The sequence below is a fragment of the Macrobrachium rosenbergii genome, chromosome 44, assembly GCF_040412425.1.
Source record: "Macrobrachium rosenbergii isolate ZJJX-2024 chromosome 44, ASM4041242v1, whole genome shotgun sequence".
NCBI classification, from domain to species: Eukaryota; Metazoa; Arthropoda; class Malacostraca; order Decapoda; family Palaemonidae; genus Macrobrachium; species Macrobrachium rosenbergii.
This window is the reverse complement of record NC_089784.1, coordinates 25726848-25748003: the sequence shown is the minus strand read 5'-3', so window position 1 is coordinate 25748003 and position 21156 is coordinate 25726848. Positions and strand designations below refer to the sequence as shown.

Sequence of the window (21156 nt, the reverse complement as noted above, 5' to 3'; positions counted from 1 at the left end):
ATATATATATATATATATATATATATATATATATATATATATATATATATATATAATATATATAAACAGTAAACAGTCACTGCTACATACAGAAATAATTCACCTGAGAAGCTATTGTTAATTACTAATTCTTATATAGGAAGAATATGAGGCTAGATAGATAGAGGAACTTAAGTGAAAACTTCTTATAATTTCCAATTTAGTTCTGCTATATTTAACATCTTAGTAAGTTTAGCGCCACTGATAATGGATTAACTCTTTCAGGGAACTAGTCCTGCAACAACAGCAACAACAAAAAACTGAAACGTGGGAACTTTACGCAGTTAGCCTTTCGCTGGCCTGGTAATTAAAAGTTGTACGATACCACATCTTACTGAACTCACAGACCTACTCTTTACTTTAGCAGCTAACAGACATAGACATTGCTGTCAGAAACAAATTACAATTTATTCTTTAACTTCTCTGACGATAAGATTAATAAAGAAACTGCATGTAATGTGTAATGTCTCTGGGGATCACTCTTATAAATACAACATGATTCGTCAATGTATACTTTTTGTGTATAGAAACATAAGTAAACCTGGTGCTTATTAATAATCGAAAACGTTAAATACTCAAGGCCACAGCGGTATTTTCCTAATTCCTGTTTACAGCTTATTATAATCTTTTCCTCAAGCTAATCAGGGTTGAATGTTACGAAAATTCAATGGTATGAATAACTAAGAGGATAAGCGATGTCCAAAACTCAATCTTCTTCAACCCACTATGGAAAAATTCACGATATTCTCACAATGTATCACGTAACTACAAACCGCGCAGAACCAATTTACAAAGGTAATACGTGACCGATAATACTTCTCAACCAAACAAAAATACAAAGAACGAAAACCTCTCATAACTGAAAACAACAACAAAATAAAACACGACGGCAATGCACTGATATGGAACAGTTATAAGAGTCTTACCTAAAGGACGCTATTATGGTTGGTAAATCCAGTGGCACTTGTTACACTAACAAATCCATGAGGCACCCTTATTCCCGTTTAACTTGCCTCCGATGTCAAATTGATATAAGCACAACAAGGACTACAGATTTATACTAACGTTAAGGGTACAGGGCTGCCCTCTGCTAGCCAGATGACAAGATATATTTTCATAAGAAATAAAGATTGCCATAACAAGATTCAGCACTACGCAAAGTAACAAATCTCTTCTAGTTTTCTGAAAAGAAAAATATTGTGCCGACTTTGTCTGCCCGTCCGCCCTTTTTCCTGTCCGCGCTTTTTCTGTCCGTACTTTTTCTGTCCGCCCTAAGATCTTAAAAAGTACTGATGCTAGAGGGCTGCAAATTGGTATGATGATCAACCACCTTCCAGTCATCAAACATACCAAATTGCAGCCCTCTAGCCTCAGTGCTTTTTATTTGATTTAAGGTTAAAGTTAGCCACAATCGTGCTTCTGGCAACGATATAGGACAGGCCACCACGGCCGGCTGAGAGTTTCATGGGCCGCTACTCAGACAGCATTATACCGAGACCACCGAAAGATAGATCTATTTCCGGTGGCCTTGATCATACGCTGTACAGAAAATTCGATTGCGCTGAAGCAACTTCGGCGCATTTTTTACTTGTTTAAATTCTATGATTAAAACCGACAGAATAATGCATCCCTATTCGAGAAATCATTTCCTTTCAAGAAAAAGGGACTGTCTTCCTTCTGAAAGAAAGGCAACCAACACTCTCAAACAGAAAAAGATCAAAGAAAAAGGAATGAGCTAATTTGTAATTCATTTTCATTTACTATTATATTTCAGTAGAAGTTTAGCGTATCGGCATCATTGAACATGACAGATAACGACCATTTGGTATCATCTGTCATTAAACTGCAATAAATTGTTGCCTATATGGTTCGATTGTAACTCTCCTCACAGAATAATGAGGGTCGTTTATAAGTCTTTCTTACGATGTTTTAGGAATATCGTGTTGCCAGGATTCGACCCTGAATAAGTTAAGTATACAGTGCAGTATTTTATAACTTTTGAAATACAACAGTGGGGTTGAATTACGTATTATTTTTTTCTAGGAATAAATATATATATATATATATATATATATATATATACATATATGTATATATATATATGCAATATGTATGTATATATATATATATATATATATATATATATATATATATATATATATATATATATGATATATGTATATATATATATATATATATATATATATATATATATATATATATATATATATATATATATATATATATATATATATAGATATATATATATATATATATATATATATATATATATATATATATATATATATATATATATATAGCAAAAATTACATGTATTTCAACCCCATTATTGTATTTCAAAAGTTATAAAATACTGCACTGCATACTTTGACTTATATACACACAAATATATATGTGTATATATATATATATATATATATATATATATATATATATATATATATATATATATATATATATATATATATATATATATATATATATATAAGACATGGCAGAAGGAAAAAGGCGAAGTTCTTTAGATTGCGAAACATATTTTGTGTTTTATTAAACACTTTCATTTCATAAATGAGAGGTTTCAACAGGAAAAGCCTTTAACGTTTCAAGACAAACTTGCATCCTAACTTAGAAAGACTCAGTGAAACAGTGAAATACTCTTGGTTCTGGTGAATGGTTATTTCTTGATGTTTCTCGCCTCACTGGCCAACACAAAAATTTCATATCGATGCAAAAATTGGGGACGTGCATAAATACATCATCCCTTTCATCTAAACGTGAAAGAGATGAAAGACAAGAACCATGCGAGGTATCTTCAGTTATACTTTAGAATTTTCAAAAGCAACACACACACACACACACACACACAGAGAGAGAGAGAGAGAGAGAGAGAGAGAGAGAGAGAGAGAGAGATTCGCTGCCACGAGGAAAACGGACCCGTTTGCAAGCAAGATTCCGAACTAAAGCCTCTTCTCTCCTCCTCAGAAAGTCTCAGGGCTAAGAGGGTCGAGTATCCCTGATGCCCTGCAGCGCAAAATGATTTCCACTTTCCTTTCCTTTCCCTTTTGTTGGAGAAGGAGAGACTTGGCTGAGAGATATTTTGCCACCCAATGGATCGTTTTCGATGATCCTCATCGAGAGATTGTTGAGGGGCCGAGAGTGCCTATAGAACCTTACTCTTTTTTTCCCCTTGTTTTCTTTCCCCCATTCCTTCGTTGCTTCTTTGCTGAAAGGAAAGATTTGTTAGCACGGCTTTCGAGGAGTTTGTGAGCGCTTTTGTCGACGCTCGTTTGCGTGGCTGCGACTGCGTGTGCGTGTACTGTACGTCTCTTGCAGTAGTTCCCTTGAAAAGAAGTAGAAAATACTGTGTAAATTCCACAACTTTTTCCGACTAGTCTTTGCTAAGTGTTGTCAAACAGCACCAAGTCTACCATATACAAAGAATGTCATAATATCATATACGCATATATTAATTAATGTTAACTGTCTGAAATCCATACCAAAAATGTATTGTTAAAGAAGAGAAAGAGCTGGTTTTTAACAGATCAAAAATATATATATATATATATATATATATATATATATATATAGATATATATATATATATATATATATATATATATATATATATATATATATATATATATATATATATATATAATTATATATACACACACACACACACACACACACATATATATATATATATATATATATATATATATATATATATATATATATATATATATATATATATATATATATATATATATATATATATATATGTATGTATATAAATTTAAGGGTAACGTTTTAATACACAAATTGTCCACAACTTACTAGAAAAGAAAGGTTTTATATTTTAAATTCTTTTTTACCATATCTTTCATATTTCGCGGATGAAAAATGGTTACAAATTGTCCTTGCCGTTGTAGTATTGTCTTTCATAAAACAAGTAAAAAATGCGCCGAAGTTATTTCGGCGCAATCGAGTTTTCTGTACAGCCGCTACAGCGTATAATCATGACCACCGAAAATAGATCTATCTTTTGGTGGTCTCGGTATAATGCTGTATGAGCCACGGCCTGGTGGTGGCCTATCCTATATCGTTGCCAGAAGCACGATTATGGCTAACTTTAACCTTAAATAAAATAAAAACTACTGAGGCCATAATGCTGCAATTTGGTATGTTTGATGATTGGAATGTGGATGACCAACGTACCAATTTGCAGCCCTCTAGCGTCAGTAGTTTTTAAGATATGAGGGCGGGCAGGAAAAAGTGCGGATGGACAGCCAAAGCCGGCACAATAGTTTTCTTTTCAGAAAACTAAAAAGTACACCAGAGTAAAATGAACAATTGAAATATCTTACGCGTGGTGGAAAAATAACTGCCAGTTAGAGCCCCTTTGCAATTAAATGACTGAATGGGTGAAACCTTTCGTAAATGAGACAGAACGAGAAAATGAAAACCAAATTAATTCTCGCCTGAGTAAATGAACTCTTACCTGAGTATCATTCCAGACCACATGAAGCTTGTAGTTCCGAAGAACCGTTGGGTGATCATTTACATGTTTAATGGCCAATTTGAGTGCTGGCATCACCCCTCGTCCCAGTGATGACTTGAGGCCTTTCCCCACCTGCGGAAAAAGAATAGAACTGATGAGTGAACGAACAAAATTAGACGAATAATGAATATAAATGTTGTCTAATCAACCCTTGTTGTACTTCAACAGTATTGGTAATGTGGTTCATTTTATTTAATCAGAATATTCTTCGAAAGTTAGGTACATTGCATGTCAAACGAATGTTTGAGATGAATAATTATTGATGTCGATCGAAAGTGTTACTATATTTTTAATCCTTTAAGGAACTGGAGATTTTAGATCATTCGTATCCTGTCTGAGAATATCAATAAGGAGAAATAAAGAGCCCATTTCTCTTTTTTAAAGACCCATTCATTTTAGAAGAAGTCCCCCTCCCCCCAAAAAAAATACATCAAATAAATTACAGGCAACTTTATAAATGCTACTACCGTGTCTTAAATTGGAAGCCCGGCTAATGAAGTGTCCCTATAATTATGGGCGGCAACATAAAACAGATAAATGTCACCAGGGGCCTGCCTGCTCCATCACAGAAAAGATCTAAATGTCAGAATACAGTGGTGAGCAGAACCTGTTATGTGTGTGATTGCTGAGTCAAGTTATATGAGCGAGTCTTGAAAATTCCCTTTCTACCAGATTTGGAAAGGTAGATAGATTCTCGTTCTGATATCCCGTGGAAAAAATAAATTATTTATTTACACACTCTACGGCTGTTTTACGTTATGTTGCTACAGGCCGTCGAAGAATAATTTATTAAAGCTAAGAATGGCTTAATGAATAGTTTTTGCCTTAATTTTTTCAGAAACATTCCGTTGCTTTTTACGACTCCATTAGAATTGTTTCTCTTATATTTCGATAAAGAATATTTATGAAATCAGTGAATATCTGTTTCGTGAAGTCTGACAAGAGTATGACGATGAGTATCTAATGAAAACAGCAGCGCAGTTGTAATCCTCGAGGATCTAATGCAGATATGATATTAGTCAACAAAAAATATATATATAAATAAATAAAGGCACATATATTCACACATACACGCGCATGCTCCATGGAGCTGTTTCTATGTCAGGGTAGATGTATGTCAATTAGCATAAATGCACTCCTAGTGGAAAAGAAAATGCTGCAAGGTTCAAAACCTCAGAGAAATGGCATATAAGAATAAAAGATTCGATATATTTTAAAAGAGCACAAGAAATTCGATCTGCCAACGAAAGACATCAATAATCCAACATACGATCGAAACAGAAAGAGGTGACCTTTCGAAAGACTGCTCGAGTTTGAAGCAGGATCTAGTTTCTCGCTGCAATGAAATTTTCATTGAAATATGTTACGTGTTAAGAAAAGAGACCAACAGAAGATGCTGAAAAAGAAAAATTATTCATACTATTTCGGATAAACTTCATGCTTGAATGTAAACACAACGGCCATCTAAACTTCATCATTAATACCCTCTACAAACAGTCTCTGAAGTTCCAACCCGAAAAACTCTGCTTTACCTTAAGAGATCTGGCTGAGTAATTTCCATAAAGATACATACACCATGCAACAAACAGAAATTACTTCAGAGAAACGTTTTGGAAAACCCTAAAATATTTTTAGAGCTGTGTGTGTGTGTGTGTGTGTGTGTGTGTGTGTGTGTGTGAGAGAGAGAGAGAGAGAGAGAGAGAGAGAGAGAGAGAGAGAGAGAGAGAGAGAGAGAGAGAGGATGATCATTAAATAAAACTTACTCTAAAATCCCTGAAGTATTAAATCTAGTCGAACTGGAACTGGCATTTCGAGAGTTGGTAACTTACGCTTTTGAAGGGCTTATAAGAGGCACGAAAACTTTCGAGATTAATCCTCAGGTCATGTGAATTTGAAATAAACATTCAACTTGGAGATCCAATGTAATGTTTCTGGAAGCGCACCTGTTACTACGCAAATGGCTCAGGTGGGAATTTATCTATTCTAAGCTCAATCTTTTCTCCTGAGCTGAGGGAATAAATTCCTTCCCCCACCTCTTAGTTGACAAGAGATGTTCACATTCATGCAGTATTTTCTTTGCCTTGCCATTTTCTTCGCAGTTTTGACGTTAGTAGATGTCAGCATTCATGGACATTGCACAAATATTTATACTTGTCCTGTCATGCACATTTGTTTAGTTATGAGAGATATATATATATATATATATATATATATATATATATATATATATATATATATATATATATATATATGTATGTATGTATGTAAGTATGTATGTATGTATATACGTATGTTATTTATGTCTATTTTCGAGTATATCCCATTAAAAAAACAAAAATAAACAAAAACCATATCAGTAATAACAACAGCTGTACCTTTGCCAGGCATGAGGTATATACCATTGGTATATAAATACCAAAATCCAATAATTCCTGATGATCACAAAATCTAGATCCATGAGAAAGCTTGCATATACATGTTCATTTGCAAAGAGAGAGAGAGAGAGAGAGAGAGAGAGAGAGAGAGAGAGAGAGAGAGAGAGAGAGAGAGAGAGAGAGAGAGAGAGAGCTGTTTCCTGTTACACCCAACCATTCAACTTGCTTTCCTCCCTGAGATATCCTGCGATGATATCATGGCGGATACCGCCTTTTGCTAAACAAAATGGACCCCTAAAACTGGTCATTAAAACGTATTGCGGAACTCTTTTGTCTAACTCCCATTTATGAATTAGGGGACGTTTTATGCGATTCGCGTTTCCAGAATTCTTCCAATTCCATTCTGCCTGAAATTGTCCCTCTTTCAATTCGGTAATTGTCTTTCCCTTCCATAATTGTCTTCCCGTTCCATTCAGCTGTAATCGTTTCCATTAAAATATTTTCGTTTATCCTTTCTGAGATTGAATGACACCGAGTTGTTGCCTAATAGCAGCATGATTTTGCAGAGTTTTTTTCTGAGCTATATATTTTCGTGTATCCCTTTCTCATTTCCACTTCACAAATCTCTTCTTTAGAATGGAACAGTGCATTAATTGGCTAAAGAATCGTGGTAATTCACAGTTATATTTCTTCCACATCAATTTATCCTTTAATCTCAGGTAATGATTCTTTAGAGCACATTCTGCAATGGCAGTTGCCTTTTCATATTCTGCTCTTTTCAATTACATTTCATAAACTTTCAGGTTTTCTGTCATAGGGAAGATGAATGCGCTCCTTATAATTCATTTGTTTTTCATTAAGCATTTCATTATTGGTCTCTTGCTTCTGTGTCTGTTTACGCGACCATTCTATTCATATTGTTACTTACTTTCTGTTTTTCGACACGTTTCGTGTAATCTGTGATTTTGGAATCAATGGTATCTTAAGGTATTTCAAAGGGGAATATTTTAAATGCACGCCAAGTACACTACGAGGAATGTTCTCACTGAATCATTTCCATCCGTGTAACTTCCACAATACACCTTTCCAGGAGGCTATAGAAACAGCTTCACGGCAGTTCTATTCATCTTTTGCTTTTACACAGGATGTACTTTCAATATTTCCCATATCGGATTTCGCAGCATTTTACTGCGAAATGTGTTCGTATCTCAGCGACTCCATTCGCCGTATAAAATTCCCCTACTCTCAAATATTGACAAGAAGGAGTTACGACTCGATATATCGGACTGTTTGGATATTCGCTTGTTTGTTTGGCCGCCGTTGTTTCTTTTTTATCGCGCACTTTATCATATCCAGCCGCACCGGCCGGACGGGAAAAGGCCTGCCGTCCAGAGTGTCTGTATCAGTTCCCGTCACCAGACCCCATCACTTGCCGTTTCCCACGTGGACGGTCATGCAACGTACATCGCACGGAGAAAGGAGAGAGAGAGAGAGAGAGAGAGAGAGAGAGAGAGAGAGAGAGAGATTGGTGCATTCGGAGGGAGAGAATGGGCTATCAACACCACGATTAAGGAGGACAATAGGACATGGGGAAACACGCATTTACACAACAAGTGTTATCCTTTTGTTTATTTACCTGATGTGTTCTGCCTTGGATGGAAGGCCTTGATACAGCTTACAAAAATATGTCTTTGTTGAATTCTTGTGCTGGACAAAGGGCATGGAGCAGATAGGGAGTTTTAAGTTAAAATGGACGTTATATATAAATCATATACATGTAGTTTAAAGAAGCGTTACCCTTTATATTTTAATCTTTTTAATATAAAACTTGACTATCTCTGGAGTAGAGGTTCTGTAGGTGCCACGGATTACATAGATGGATGCGTTTGCGGAATAATAATAATAATAATAATAATAATAATAATAATAATAATAATAATAATAATAATAAGAGGAGTTTTTCAGTCAGTAAAAGGCCTCTAGAAAATCTCTGCACTCATTTTCCGATGCAAACAGTGACGTTCATTGTTCTTAATAATAAAAGGTAATTGATTTCTTCCTCTGAAATATGTTACGACTGTGAAAATACAGGATTGGGCACAAAAATGAAGCCCAGAAAATTCACTTCTTTACGAGACTGCCTGTTGCTCTTTGAAGTGAACAGAATATTTTATTGCAAAGATATTCCATAAAAAAATTACACGCAAAAGCATGATATTAGAGCCAATACATAAGGTTCGGTGATGTATATGTGAATCGATTGTGGTACCTTCAAGTCAGCTCTATTATTTTTTTCTCTCTCTCTCTCTCTCTCTCTCTCTCTCTCTCTCTCTCTCTCTCTGTCCATCCACTTACTATCCAATAATCCATGTACGAGGCAGTGGAGCTTGCGTTAAAAGTTATTTATGATGCATGCAATGCTTTACTCCGTTACTCACTGGATTTCTTGTTTCCATTACAGTACTGGAGTTTGAATTTTCACATTGCGGAAAAAAATAGTTACCCGTGAATATAAATGTTTATGACCTTTAATTCTTAATTCTTCTTAAACTTTACTGCAGTTTGTTATTGTTTCAGGTAGAACATGATTCAAAACTACTCTACCAGCGCCGTCTAATATGACGGACATACTTAAGTATAATTTTCCTCGTCTTTAGTATAATAATAGATAACCTACAGACAAGCGTTGATAAAATGTTAGCAACTTACACCATTTGGCAATAAGTTTTCAAGCGCTCCGAAAAGTGAGGCATATAGACGAAGATAATACAAGTTGTCACCAAATTTGCAAAATTATCAAATAGCAGTTGAACCGATCGACAGTATTATGTGAAAATGGAAGCTTCGTACAAAACTGCTAATCATTAAACTCTTTGCTAGAGTTCACCCTCATCGCAAACTGACAGACTTTGCTGAGTGGAAGAGTCTTAGTTAAAGGTATCATCCACCTCCAATTTCTTTGCGAAACAGTTGGGTGATTATTACAAGGAATGTATCATTTGCTTTCCGTAGTTATTCTAAGGGCCATTAATAAAATTGCTGAGAAATCTTAAAACTAAAGAATGTCTCGGAACATTTCCCTGCAGAATTTGAACCTTATGGGCTAATAAAACACACACACACACACACACACACACACACACACACATATATATATATATATATATATATATATATATATATATATATATATATATATATATATATATATATATATATATATTATACTGTTAGTCTTCCGTGATTCTGTAATCTTGGAAGCCAGTGATACCACAACGAAAAATCTGTTTAAAAAATACCTCTTTCCCATAGAAGAAAATGCAAAGAAGAAATAGGACCAATAAAACATGAAAAATGCCCATGATCTGTCATCCAGTTCCCAAGATGAAGGATGTTCACATAACTAAGCTGTCAAAAGGGACATTACAGTAACATGCATATCCCCCATCTCACTAACGGAAGGGATTTCATGGAGTGTATAATCCAATGGCTGTCTCATACGGCACGAACTTCCTTCGGTTGATCCCGTCAGAGGAAACAACATAAAAATCCTTCAATTTTTTTTTTTTTTTTGTGTCTGGGGATATTCAATTTTTTCACATCTTCTTTGTTCCTAGGGACATTCAACTTTTCACTTCCTCTTTGTTCCTGGGGATATTCAATTTTTTCACTTCTTCCAGTTGTTTTTTATTTGTATCGTGGCTTTTGGCACGCAATCTAGTACGGGTTCACTTTATAAAGAATATGATGCTTTATGAACCAACTGTTCTTAGACACGAAACCAATCTCACGAGATTACGTTAATACTTCTAGTTTTTTCTATTTCTTTCCGTTGACTCTTTAGTTACATGTCGTGGCGTTTGGCATGCAATGACGTCCAGAGTCACCTTATAAATTATAGTTACATTAATCACGTGTCCTTAGATCTGAACCCACCCATCGGAGATTAAATTATATATTTTCAAGTTTCTTCTAGTGCAGTTTGGAGATATCAAGAAATAACGACTGTGTCCAGCCATGTCACTTAAAATCAATATCAATCATTTTTCCAGAATACCGGGTAGCTGGAGTTACTTAATACCTCCACATTCAGGTTAGTTTTGCGTAATTGGCTGGTAAGTCTGTAGTGCTATCTGTGGCTGCTAGGTCACCTACGTTGCTGCATTTAGTTGCTTTAGGTCGGACGGGGGACAGTTAGTCTAAGTTCTCAGAGTCTGAATTGTGTCTCTGTCCCATGGGCCTTCAAATTCTTGGGTTTGGATTGTCTGTTTGTGAGCACACTTGGGCGCACTTCACATACCTTCTTTAATTGTTAAACCATGTAATGGTTTTATTTTGTATTGCTCTAGTTGCGTTGTTAGTAAGTCAAACATACACACATACTATGTATGTGTACACGTATGTACGTACACAAAATTATACGCATACACAAAATTATATATATATATATATATATATATATATATATATATATATATATATATATATATATATAATACATAATACATACATACACACACACACACACACACACACACATATATATATATATATATATATATATATATATATATATATATATAAATATAAATATAATCCACTTCCTCGTCTTCCAGACGCCCAGGAAGTTCTCAGCTCTTCCGTCAGTCAGTCTCTCCCTCGCCACAGTCCTCCCTAACCTCTCCGTTCGTCCATCACTGACACAACATACTCTTGCTGAAGCTACAAAGAAAAACGTACCCGGGAAGGCAGCATGGCACTCATCAGAGTCTAACATATTTCAGGAATCACACTTGCAAATCGCTCAGAAACTTGACCACGGAGAAGTTGGGATAAGCGATTCACCTTAAAGTTTCACGTTAACTCCAGCTGCATATGAATTATGCAACGCTCTACTCCCGCTTTCCAATAGCTCGGCAGAGATACCCCATCCCCCCACCACCAACCCCACAAAAAAAAGTAAGTACACACTCTCAAGAAAAGCTTAAAGGAATGGAAAGAGAAGGGAAGACGCCGTCTGAGTGGTGGTGATTTGCAGGAACTTATACAAAACGAGAGAGAGCCTTATATGGTCAATTAGAGCGTCTTTCACTTTTTAAGGAGGTAAGGTAAATGAAAAAGATGTTGAAAATTACAACCAATAAACCAGTTTTTAATAAAAATTTTGAATTAGAGTTATTAATAAACTAAAGGTTGAATGACAACACAGCAAATTTGTTGACATCATGAAGCTACCCTGGGTCAGTTCAATCGAAATAGCTTTTTTTTATGTTTTCATCTATGTATATATGAGAGCGAAAACTTATAAAGATAAGTAAATTATTAATAATATGCTGACCAATAACCAACTATCGTGATTCGAATATTTAAGAGTAATTTCCTTATCAGGCCACTAAAGACCAACTACATTTGAAAGTTCCGGACGCATCAAGAACGTTAATTAAGATTATGAATGTGTTCAAGACATCAGCAATGTATTTATATCGAGAACTATAACATTCAGCATTAAACCTTTTCAATTAAACACAGACTTACAGTAAATATATATATATATATATATATATATATATATATATATATATATATATATATATATATATATAATGTGTGTGTGTGTGTGTGTGTGTGTATACATATATATGTGTGTGTATATACAAACACATATATATATATATATATATATATATATATATATATATATATATATATATATATATATATAAATCAATCGAACACCACTCACATTTATTATATCGTTTCCCTGCTAATTAGGATAATTCCCCAAAAGAAATGCAACAAAACATTCATATCCTGTCTACATCCTAGAAAACACGCATAAAAATTGAGATGTTATTGTATATGTTTTCCGCTTAAATGTGGGGACCTATTGGAGCGGTCCACTTACGCTGGAAAAGTTTTAAATGGGCTATTACATAAAGTAAAAGAGGCCCACCGGGCGTTTCAGAATTCTAGAAAAACTTTGGGCAGCTTTAAAGTTATTGGAGATTGAGGCTGAAGAAACGACAAGCATTCGTGTGTTCTACCAGTGTATATAACTCAAAAAGCAAAGCAAAAAGACTTGGCAGCAAACTTTTATTTCCACGGTGAAATAACTTTTACTGAAATAATGATATTCTGATTGAGTTACCTTATCTTATAAGATCTAGATGTTTTCTCTAACCTTCCTACCGATATTGAAGTCGAGCATCCTAATCCAGAATCTATTCCACGTTTCAATATCATATACTGTGACGAAGACAACACAAGGAGATACGTCATCCGACAGCGCAGCTTCATCATCGTATGTTCACGTCTCTGACTACATCATTTATGCTCATGAATAATTCTGATTGAAAGAAAATTTGAAATATAGAGCCGACGAATAAATCGACCAGAGGACCCTTTTCCGTATTCTAATATTCGTTCCCTATGTAGAAGCCTCAACGAGATATGAAAGACTCAAAACTGACACATTTTATTGGCTGTAAAGAACCCGAGGCACGATTCATAAGCAAACAATTTCTCCAATGGCCGTAGTCGAATTCATCTTATGGATTCTTCTTCTTCTTCTTCGTCTTCTGGTATATAAAATTAGTCCTCTGAAGAATGGAGCAACCGCAACCATGATTTATTAGATATCACCTGTTTTTTCTCGCTCTCTCGTACTTATATGCTCTCTCTACCAGTGATCTACTTTAAAAAACTATTAGTGCCTAGACAGTAAGTTATGTATTACAACCGTTATGGAAACGAGTCACAATTTCCTTTACGTTTACTAAATACTATCTATACATCTGCTAGCAGATTGAAATTCTGTGTTAAATTAATTTTGGATATAAATATTTATTTTCAGTAACATGTAGACGTGCTTGTGCCGCAATAAGATAAAATAAGTAAACAATGCGCCGAAGTTTCTTCGGGGCAATCGAGTTTTCTGTACAGCGTATAATGCTGTATGAGCCGCGGCCAATGAAACTTTCAGCCTCGGCACGGTGGTGGCCAGTCATAGAGCGTTGCCAGACGCACGATCATGGATAACTTTAATCTTCAATAAAATAAAAATTACTGAGGCTAGAGGGCTGCAATTTCGTATGTTTGATGATCAACATACCAATTTGCAGCCCTCTAGCCTCAGTAGTTTTTAAGATCTGAGGGCAGACAGAAAAAGTGCGGACAGAAAAAATGCGGACGGACAGACAAAGTCCTCTCGATAGTTTTCTTTTACAGAAAGCTAAAAACTCATATTCTTCATTGATTTACTAAACATCACGTTGTAGACTAATTTTATTGCATTATATAGAGTGAAATTCTACTAAAGATTTGTATATACTAAGGCAAGTAAGTCTTTCTTAAAAACATCATTCAAACTGTTACCACAACAAAAACCATATTATTAAATTTTATCTCAAGTTTTCAAAAGGTCTGATGACTGACTTATCTGTTTGATCGAAAGAGAAAAGAATAGGAGAAACCATTATGCCTGAGTCCACAAACACGGGTATTTCAATGAATGATGACAGTACATGACCCAAATGGAATTATATGAAATATAAAATTTATGCCAAAGGACACGCTATGGGACCTATGAGGCCATTCAGATCTGAAAGGGTTATTGAGAGCAAAGAGGTTTTAAAAGTGTAACAGGAGGAAAAACGCACAGTTGCACTATGAAACAACTGTTAGGAGAGAGTGGAAAGTAAGATGGAAGAAAGAGAATATGAAAGGAGGCATGGTGAAAGGAATGGAAGGGGTTGCAGCTAGTGGCCGAAGGGCCGCTGCAAAGAACCTACAGTGCACCGCGTGAGTGCACTGGAACACTACCCCCCTTTGGGAACATGACGCAAATGGCTGCGGCAGGGAGCTGCGACTTTTTTTATTATTATTATTACGTAACCCCCTTTTATCATTATGCAATCAATTATTGATCTACTGTACAATGGCAAAGGGCACGGCGGTTCTTACGGGTAAACTAGTGTCTAATAAATAACGTCTGTTATCCGGGAATTAAAGCATCTAAAAAAAATGCCATGATTTGTCTAAAAGCATATCCAAACGTGGCATAAAGACACCTGCAGCAAAAATATAAGTAATTTTTATTGGCATCCATGCCTTTATGGAATACAAAAAAAAAAAAGACTAGAAAATACGGAAAAAAACTCTGATATTGTTCAAGGAAAAATTTAATTAAACAGATAAAGGCCACCGAATCTTAAACAGATACAAAAGTCTTTCGTAGCCTGTTACTTTCTTCCGCCAAGTACCTAATATGAGCAAGATCACAAAGTTTAAATTAATACGTAATGACATGTATGTCTGAGGAATGTGGAGAATATGATAATCAGGACTCTCTCTTTCTCTCTCTCTCTCTCTCCCGTTTCTACAATATCTACAATATGTATATGCTTAATGTGAATGTTAGTGGCCTTGTAACTTTCAAGAAATATTCCTTCCTTCCTTCCTATTTCAGTCGTAAAATCGAAGCCTCTATTACTTTCCAATGTATTTTTTAGTGATGTCAATTGCAGCTTGATACCTACCTTTGCTTTGAATCATTATGTGGGATATATTTGCAAGTGTCAGAAATATGATCGGGTCTTTAGCACTACGATGTCTGTTACTTCGCGGTTGCAAATACACAAAGTGAATATGTCTGTACTGCCCAAATATTATATTCTAGTAGATGTTAAATCGAGACCTACTATCCTTAATGACCCAATTGAACATTAGTAAAGCTCAATCGCATCTCAGTCATTAACAGAATAATTACGTATATTTTAATTTATTCATGTAGAATATTCTCTCGCATTACTGGAAGCGTTAAATCAGTTAATGAACAGGATGTAACTGCTTCAAAATCCAACAAAAAGCGTTTTCCATTAAAATGTAAGTGAATTAGAACTGGGATATTTTCTGAATTTTCATAATTTTTGCATAAACGAAAAGAATTATTATTATTATTATTATTATTATTATTATTTACTATGCTTCTCCTGAAGAATGGTAGATCCCGCGATTCGGAATTGAAATTACATTCCAGCCAAACAAATCCGAAAGGCAATGCTGTTATCGGACATGGATTTTAGAGCAGAGAATTTCTAAAAATATTTATGCATACAGGTTTGCCCAAGCATTTTCATTGCTTTCAGCAAAACCTATATTTTTGGTTATGAGTGTAAAAAAAAGTGAAACACGTTGTACTGTAAAACCAATATAAGTAAAACCCTGGGAAAGGCAGGTCTACAGGTTTTCGTTCTCACGTGAGTAATTGTTCTTCTAAATAAAAAAAAAGAAAAATTCGCTAAGGAAGGTTAAAGTGAAAATCCTTATGTCTTATCGGCACTTATGTAAATGTTTGTTTTTGTACTGGTGCTCTGAAGGTACGATTCACAGCACATTTTTCCTTTCAAAGAACCTTAAGGTATCTAATATCACTGAGCCACCTTCGAGGAAGTCACACACATACGTGACAATGATCACCTATTTAGGTATGTTCTCCAAGTCCGAAAACTAAAATATTTGTGGAAAGATATGATAATATTGGTGATTTACATTAACTTCAATGAGAAGTATTTAACGTTTTAGGTAAACTTTTAAAAATACAGTTGACCTATTTAGATGTCAACGCCTCCTCCTTGAGTTAAATGCACAAAGAATCATTTCTTTAATATGTTCCCACAGCATGTAACTGTGCAAAGAAGTAGTCTTCAAAAGCAATGTATAAAGTTTAGATGGCTTATTTTTCTTATATATATTATCTAACATTAAATGTTTTACTTATCGGTGAGAAAAAGCTACACAGTGCATGGTGATGATACATCAAAGCTTTCGGGGCCTCCTTATAAGGCAGTATATATAATTAACGTCGTACTCTAAAAGGAACAGGGTAAAAGAGTAGCTTTAATAAAAAATGACGAACAGCATATAAATCACGAAACACAGCTCCAGTTAACAAACGACATAAATAACTTCAAACGCACAGTAAGCGTTCCTTAAGCAAGGCCATCACTCCAAGTGCGTTAGGGAAGGGGAGCCATGTCCCACATAAATCAGACAGGTAGGCAAACTAATCCCAAGAAGCGTTCCCTCGCGAGGTATGTGAGTGAGGTCTGCCCGTTCACCCTTGGACGGACACTCTCGGCCTTTGTACTGGCCCTGAAGGCGGGAAGGAAGGGAGTCTGAAGGGGGAAGATTTACCGCACAGGACGGGAGACGAGATGAGGAGAAGTAACAGCAAAAGAGAGACCGGGGGAAGAGGGACAAGTACCAAAACTCACCAAGTGTCAAACTGGCCTCGGTTAAACAAGGCACCACAAGAGTCGGCATTGATCGTGTTCTGGCCGCAAAGTGACGGGAGAGAGAGAGAGGAGAGAGAGAGACCCGGTCTTTCGTTTCTTTAAAGTTAGGGTTTCCCAACGAGGATACTCTCTGCCTGTCGACTGAAGAGTTCTAATAATTTGGCAACCCAAATATTTTCTTTTGAATCGCTTTCCTGAAAATACGGGATAAATGAAAATGCAACATTTATTTCGTTTAACCTTATGGATATTCAACAACAAAAAAAAAACAATATTCAAGATTTATACTTGAAGCATAATTTTCAAACTGTACTCTGCCTGAGGCTTGAATTTTTAGCTTGGTAAGAAGAGGCCTCCCTTTTACCAGTGTATTCAATGTTTAACAAATTTACAAGACTGTCATTAAAAAGCCATTGATCTTCCAAGGAAAAGTTAAGCAAATGAAGATATTGTCTTTATCATAACAATTATGTGGTAATGGATAAAAGTACACAACATTATTAAGTGAAAAAGAGAAGTGATTTCGTGTAAACTATATATATGCTGAGCATAGATAAAACTAGACGTAACTTTTCATATAAGTAATTAGTAAAGTAGTGAAATACAGTTAGTGACATGAGGAAATAAGTAATTGTTCTTTGTTAAGAATGCGGATTTACATGATTTGCATTGAGCGTATGTTAAAAACAAAAAGGATATTTGAATATAATGTTACATCAGCATAAAAGTCGAACCAGGCACAGCCGACAATTTTGTTGAAATGTCTCCGTTTCAACATCACTCAACAGCAATATGACCTTTCCATGCATGTCCAGCGGTCGAGGGCAAACGTCAGCCCACGGGCAAAACAGTATTTACTTAATGGCATGTAAATAACATCACCCATACACTAGTTACAAACGTCGATGTGTACTAAACATACCCGGTTCCTTTCATATAACGCTCCCCCCCCCCCCAACACAATATCCGCTCACACTACCTCCACCACCCATATCCTCCTCGACCTCTTTCCTTTGACTTCAAAAGAGACCTTCTGGTTAACGATTGTAAGGGAAGGCGTTCGAATGTATACATATGGCGGGTTGAAAGGCGCGTGAGGGATTAGTGGGTGAACTGAAAAGAACATACACACAAGCGCGCGCACACACACACACACACACACACACACACACACACATATATATATATATACATATTTTATTTATATTGCATTTATATGCATAGATGATTAGTACTTGCCAGTATACATAGTATACACTAACACACATATCTGATGAAGATGTAGGTGCAGGCTCATTGCTTTCAATGTTTATCTTACGTATCATACATGCGTTACATTAGAAACACACTGAAGTTGACTTACAAATTTACTTACATACACTGTCAATCAAAATTTTAAGATACTACAGTATCTTTCAGTAAAAAAATATCATTAATGCTGACTTTACTGTTAAATTTTGAGTATTCCAACTATTCTTCTTTTATGTAGGTCTAGGTCTTTCTTATTTGTATTTAACTGTATTCGTTACAACTTTCCATGGCAAACGAACATTCAGATCTGTAGAACCTTAATAATGAAACCAGCAGTCTCCGACTTACTCGTTAAAAAGTACGTTCAGTACGAATTCTCTTAGTGATGTAGTTGCATGTCTGACAAGGTGCTAAAACCATGCTTTAAGCTCTAACACAAACAGCAAGGCAATCTGACATCATCCCCAATATCATGACGTTCTATGTAATCAGTGATACATTATATCGTCTTTTGGGTATTCCAAGCTGACATGAGCAAAACGAATTTTTTTATAACTCAGCTTACATGAATGTGAAGAGTACAAACCGTCAATTATCTATACCCGTTGTCCTGTACAGAATGTCGTCTATGTGATGAGAATTGTTGGCATGCTGAATTTACTCTTTGAAGAGGTATAATAAGTTTCTACGCTTACAAATGCAATCGTTGTAATTGTAAAAAAAAATTATTGCTTATTTTGGCCACCTCATGTAATATGTCACGCCGGCAATCTGATTACTAAATGAATTCACAGAAAAGCTAAGAGGATTACTTTCACTTTTGTAAAGGCTGATTTTAAGAGTAAAATTCTCTTTTATTATAATTCTGTAGCAATAATTACATAAGCTACTTTATGGTAGGTAACGTTTGTAACAATTCGTCAATAAGGTACAATGCTGGAGTGACCTAGAAGGTTTGTTTTCCTTGGACAATCAACGGATAGTCTCTTGTTTGTCAATTTGTCGTAAGTCGTATTTCAAAAGAGATCTTTCAAAATAACAATTGATCCCTGATCCTCTTTTCCTGCCGAGAGCGACCGGATTTGCTGAACAGCAGCACCAATATGCAGTAAACGTACCGCGCTGTCTAACTTCTCAGTTCCAGAGGTCCTCCTTTATTCCTCACACCGTTGGACAGTGGAAAAGTCACCCTGAGGATGTCGTGCAATTGGAACTTCAAAAGTTCAAGCGAAGATGCAACGCATTACTGTTTTATTCTCCTTGTATTTTTATAATTTGCCAATATATTTATCTATTTATTTACTTATTTGTTCATTTATATTTTATTTTCTAATAACTGATCTCTTCTTTCTGCACTTCCTTTTACCTTCTGTTACTTGTTTCAAATCAACACCATATTCTTTGGAAGCTTGAATTTCAAGTCAATGGCCCCTGTGGGCTTGTTCCATATGAATAGGGTTCGTGTTCTGAATAATAATAATAATAATAATAATAATAATAATAATAATAATAATAATAATAATAATAATAATAATAATAATAATAATAATAATAATAATAATAATAATAATTTTGCGTGATTTCCATATCTGTTCTGAATAAATTACAAACGATCTGTAGCTCTGTAGCATTAGTTATAAATGTTGTATTAAACCGATTTTTAGTCATTATTTCAATCTATAGTTCTCAAGTCTTACCAGGATAGTGTACTATGAGAATCAGTATTCGTTATGTCCTCTCATTAATTACAAAGGATCTCCTGAAGGCAAACAATGAAGTCCTAACAGCTTAACAACAACTTACAATCAGATCTAATTATTTTTGAACAGCAAAGGTAACGACGTTCAAAGCCAACTTAGCTTCTAAAGGTCGTGAGCAAAAGCATTAATTTCAAGGGTTCAGGAGAACTGCTCAACACTGACCTTTAGGTTATTATTAAACCATAGATGAGTAATACCTTCATCAGCACTACTAATAAACTGACGTCACATCATCAACAGTCAGAGTCGTCATGGAAAAATGCAAATAAAGGCTCCGCCCTGAATCATAATCCACATGGCAGTTATGGAACAAATTCTCCTTTCTGTAAAGTACGTTTGATTTAATGTACAGTCCTGACCTGGAATTTGCTTTTGACTACATGAATACCCAAATGCGCGCACACACACACACACACACACACACACACACACACACACACACACACACACACACACATATATATATATATATATATATATATATATATATATATATATATATATATATATATATATATGTGTATATGAGAGAGAGAGAGAGAGAGAGAGAGAGAGAGAGAGAGAGAGAAATTCGTGTTTATCACAAAGCCTATTCTTTATCTTATTTCCTTGTAATCAAGAATTCATATTTCATTATGTTGTACGTTTACACTTCTACGTAAAATTTAGCTGAACATAATTCTATTTTTTTTTTCACTAACTTAAAATTAAATTTTTACACTAATGTGTTGGAACCGACGTCGTGATTTTTTGTCAGATGTCCATCCATAACCTTCATGTTAAGAAATAACTTCTGTAGATGCCGAAGGCAGCGTTTAAATCACACAAAAGGAGATAGCCAGCCCTCTCTGAGG

The 21156-nt window shown here is 35.2% G+C and overlaps 1 protein-coding gene across 10 annotated transcripts in view; it reads right to left on the bottom strand.

Annotated features, from left to right (window-relative positions):
• The window catches only part of GABA-B-R2 (gamma-aminobutyric acid type B receptor subunit 2), a 366199-nt gene that overhangs the window by 109084 nt on the left and 235959 nt on the right, over window positions 1-21156 (bottom strand). For all 10 annotated transcript variants that reach the window (XM_067088074.1, XM_067088075.1, XM_067088072.1 and 7 more), the window contains one exon: window positions 4562-4693. In XM_067088074.1, coding sequence (XP_066944175.1) covers window positions 4562-4654 — 93 coding nt within the window. In that variant the 5' untranslated portion in view covers window positions 4655-4693. The remainder of the gene's footprint in view (window positions 1-4561; window positions 4694-21156) is intronic.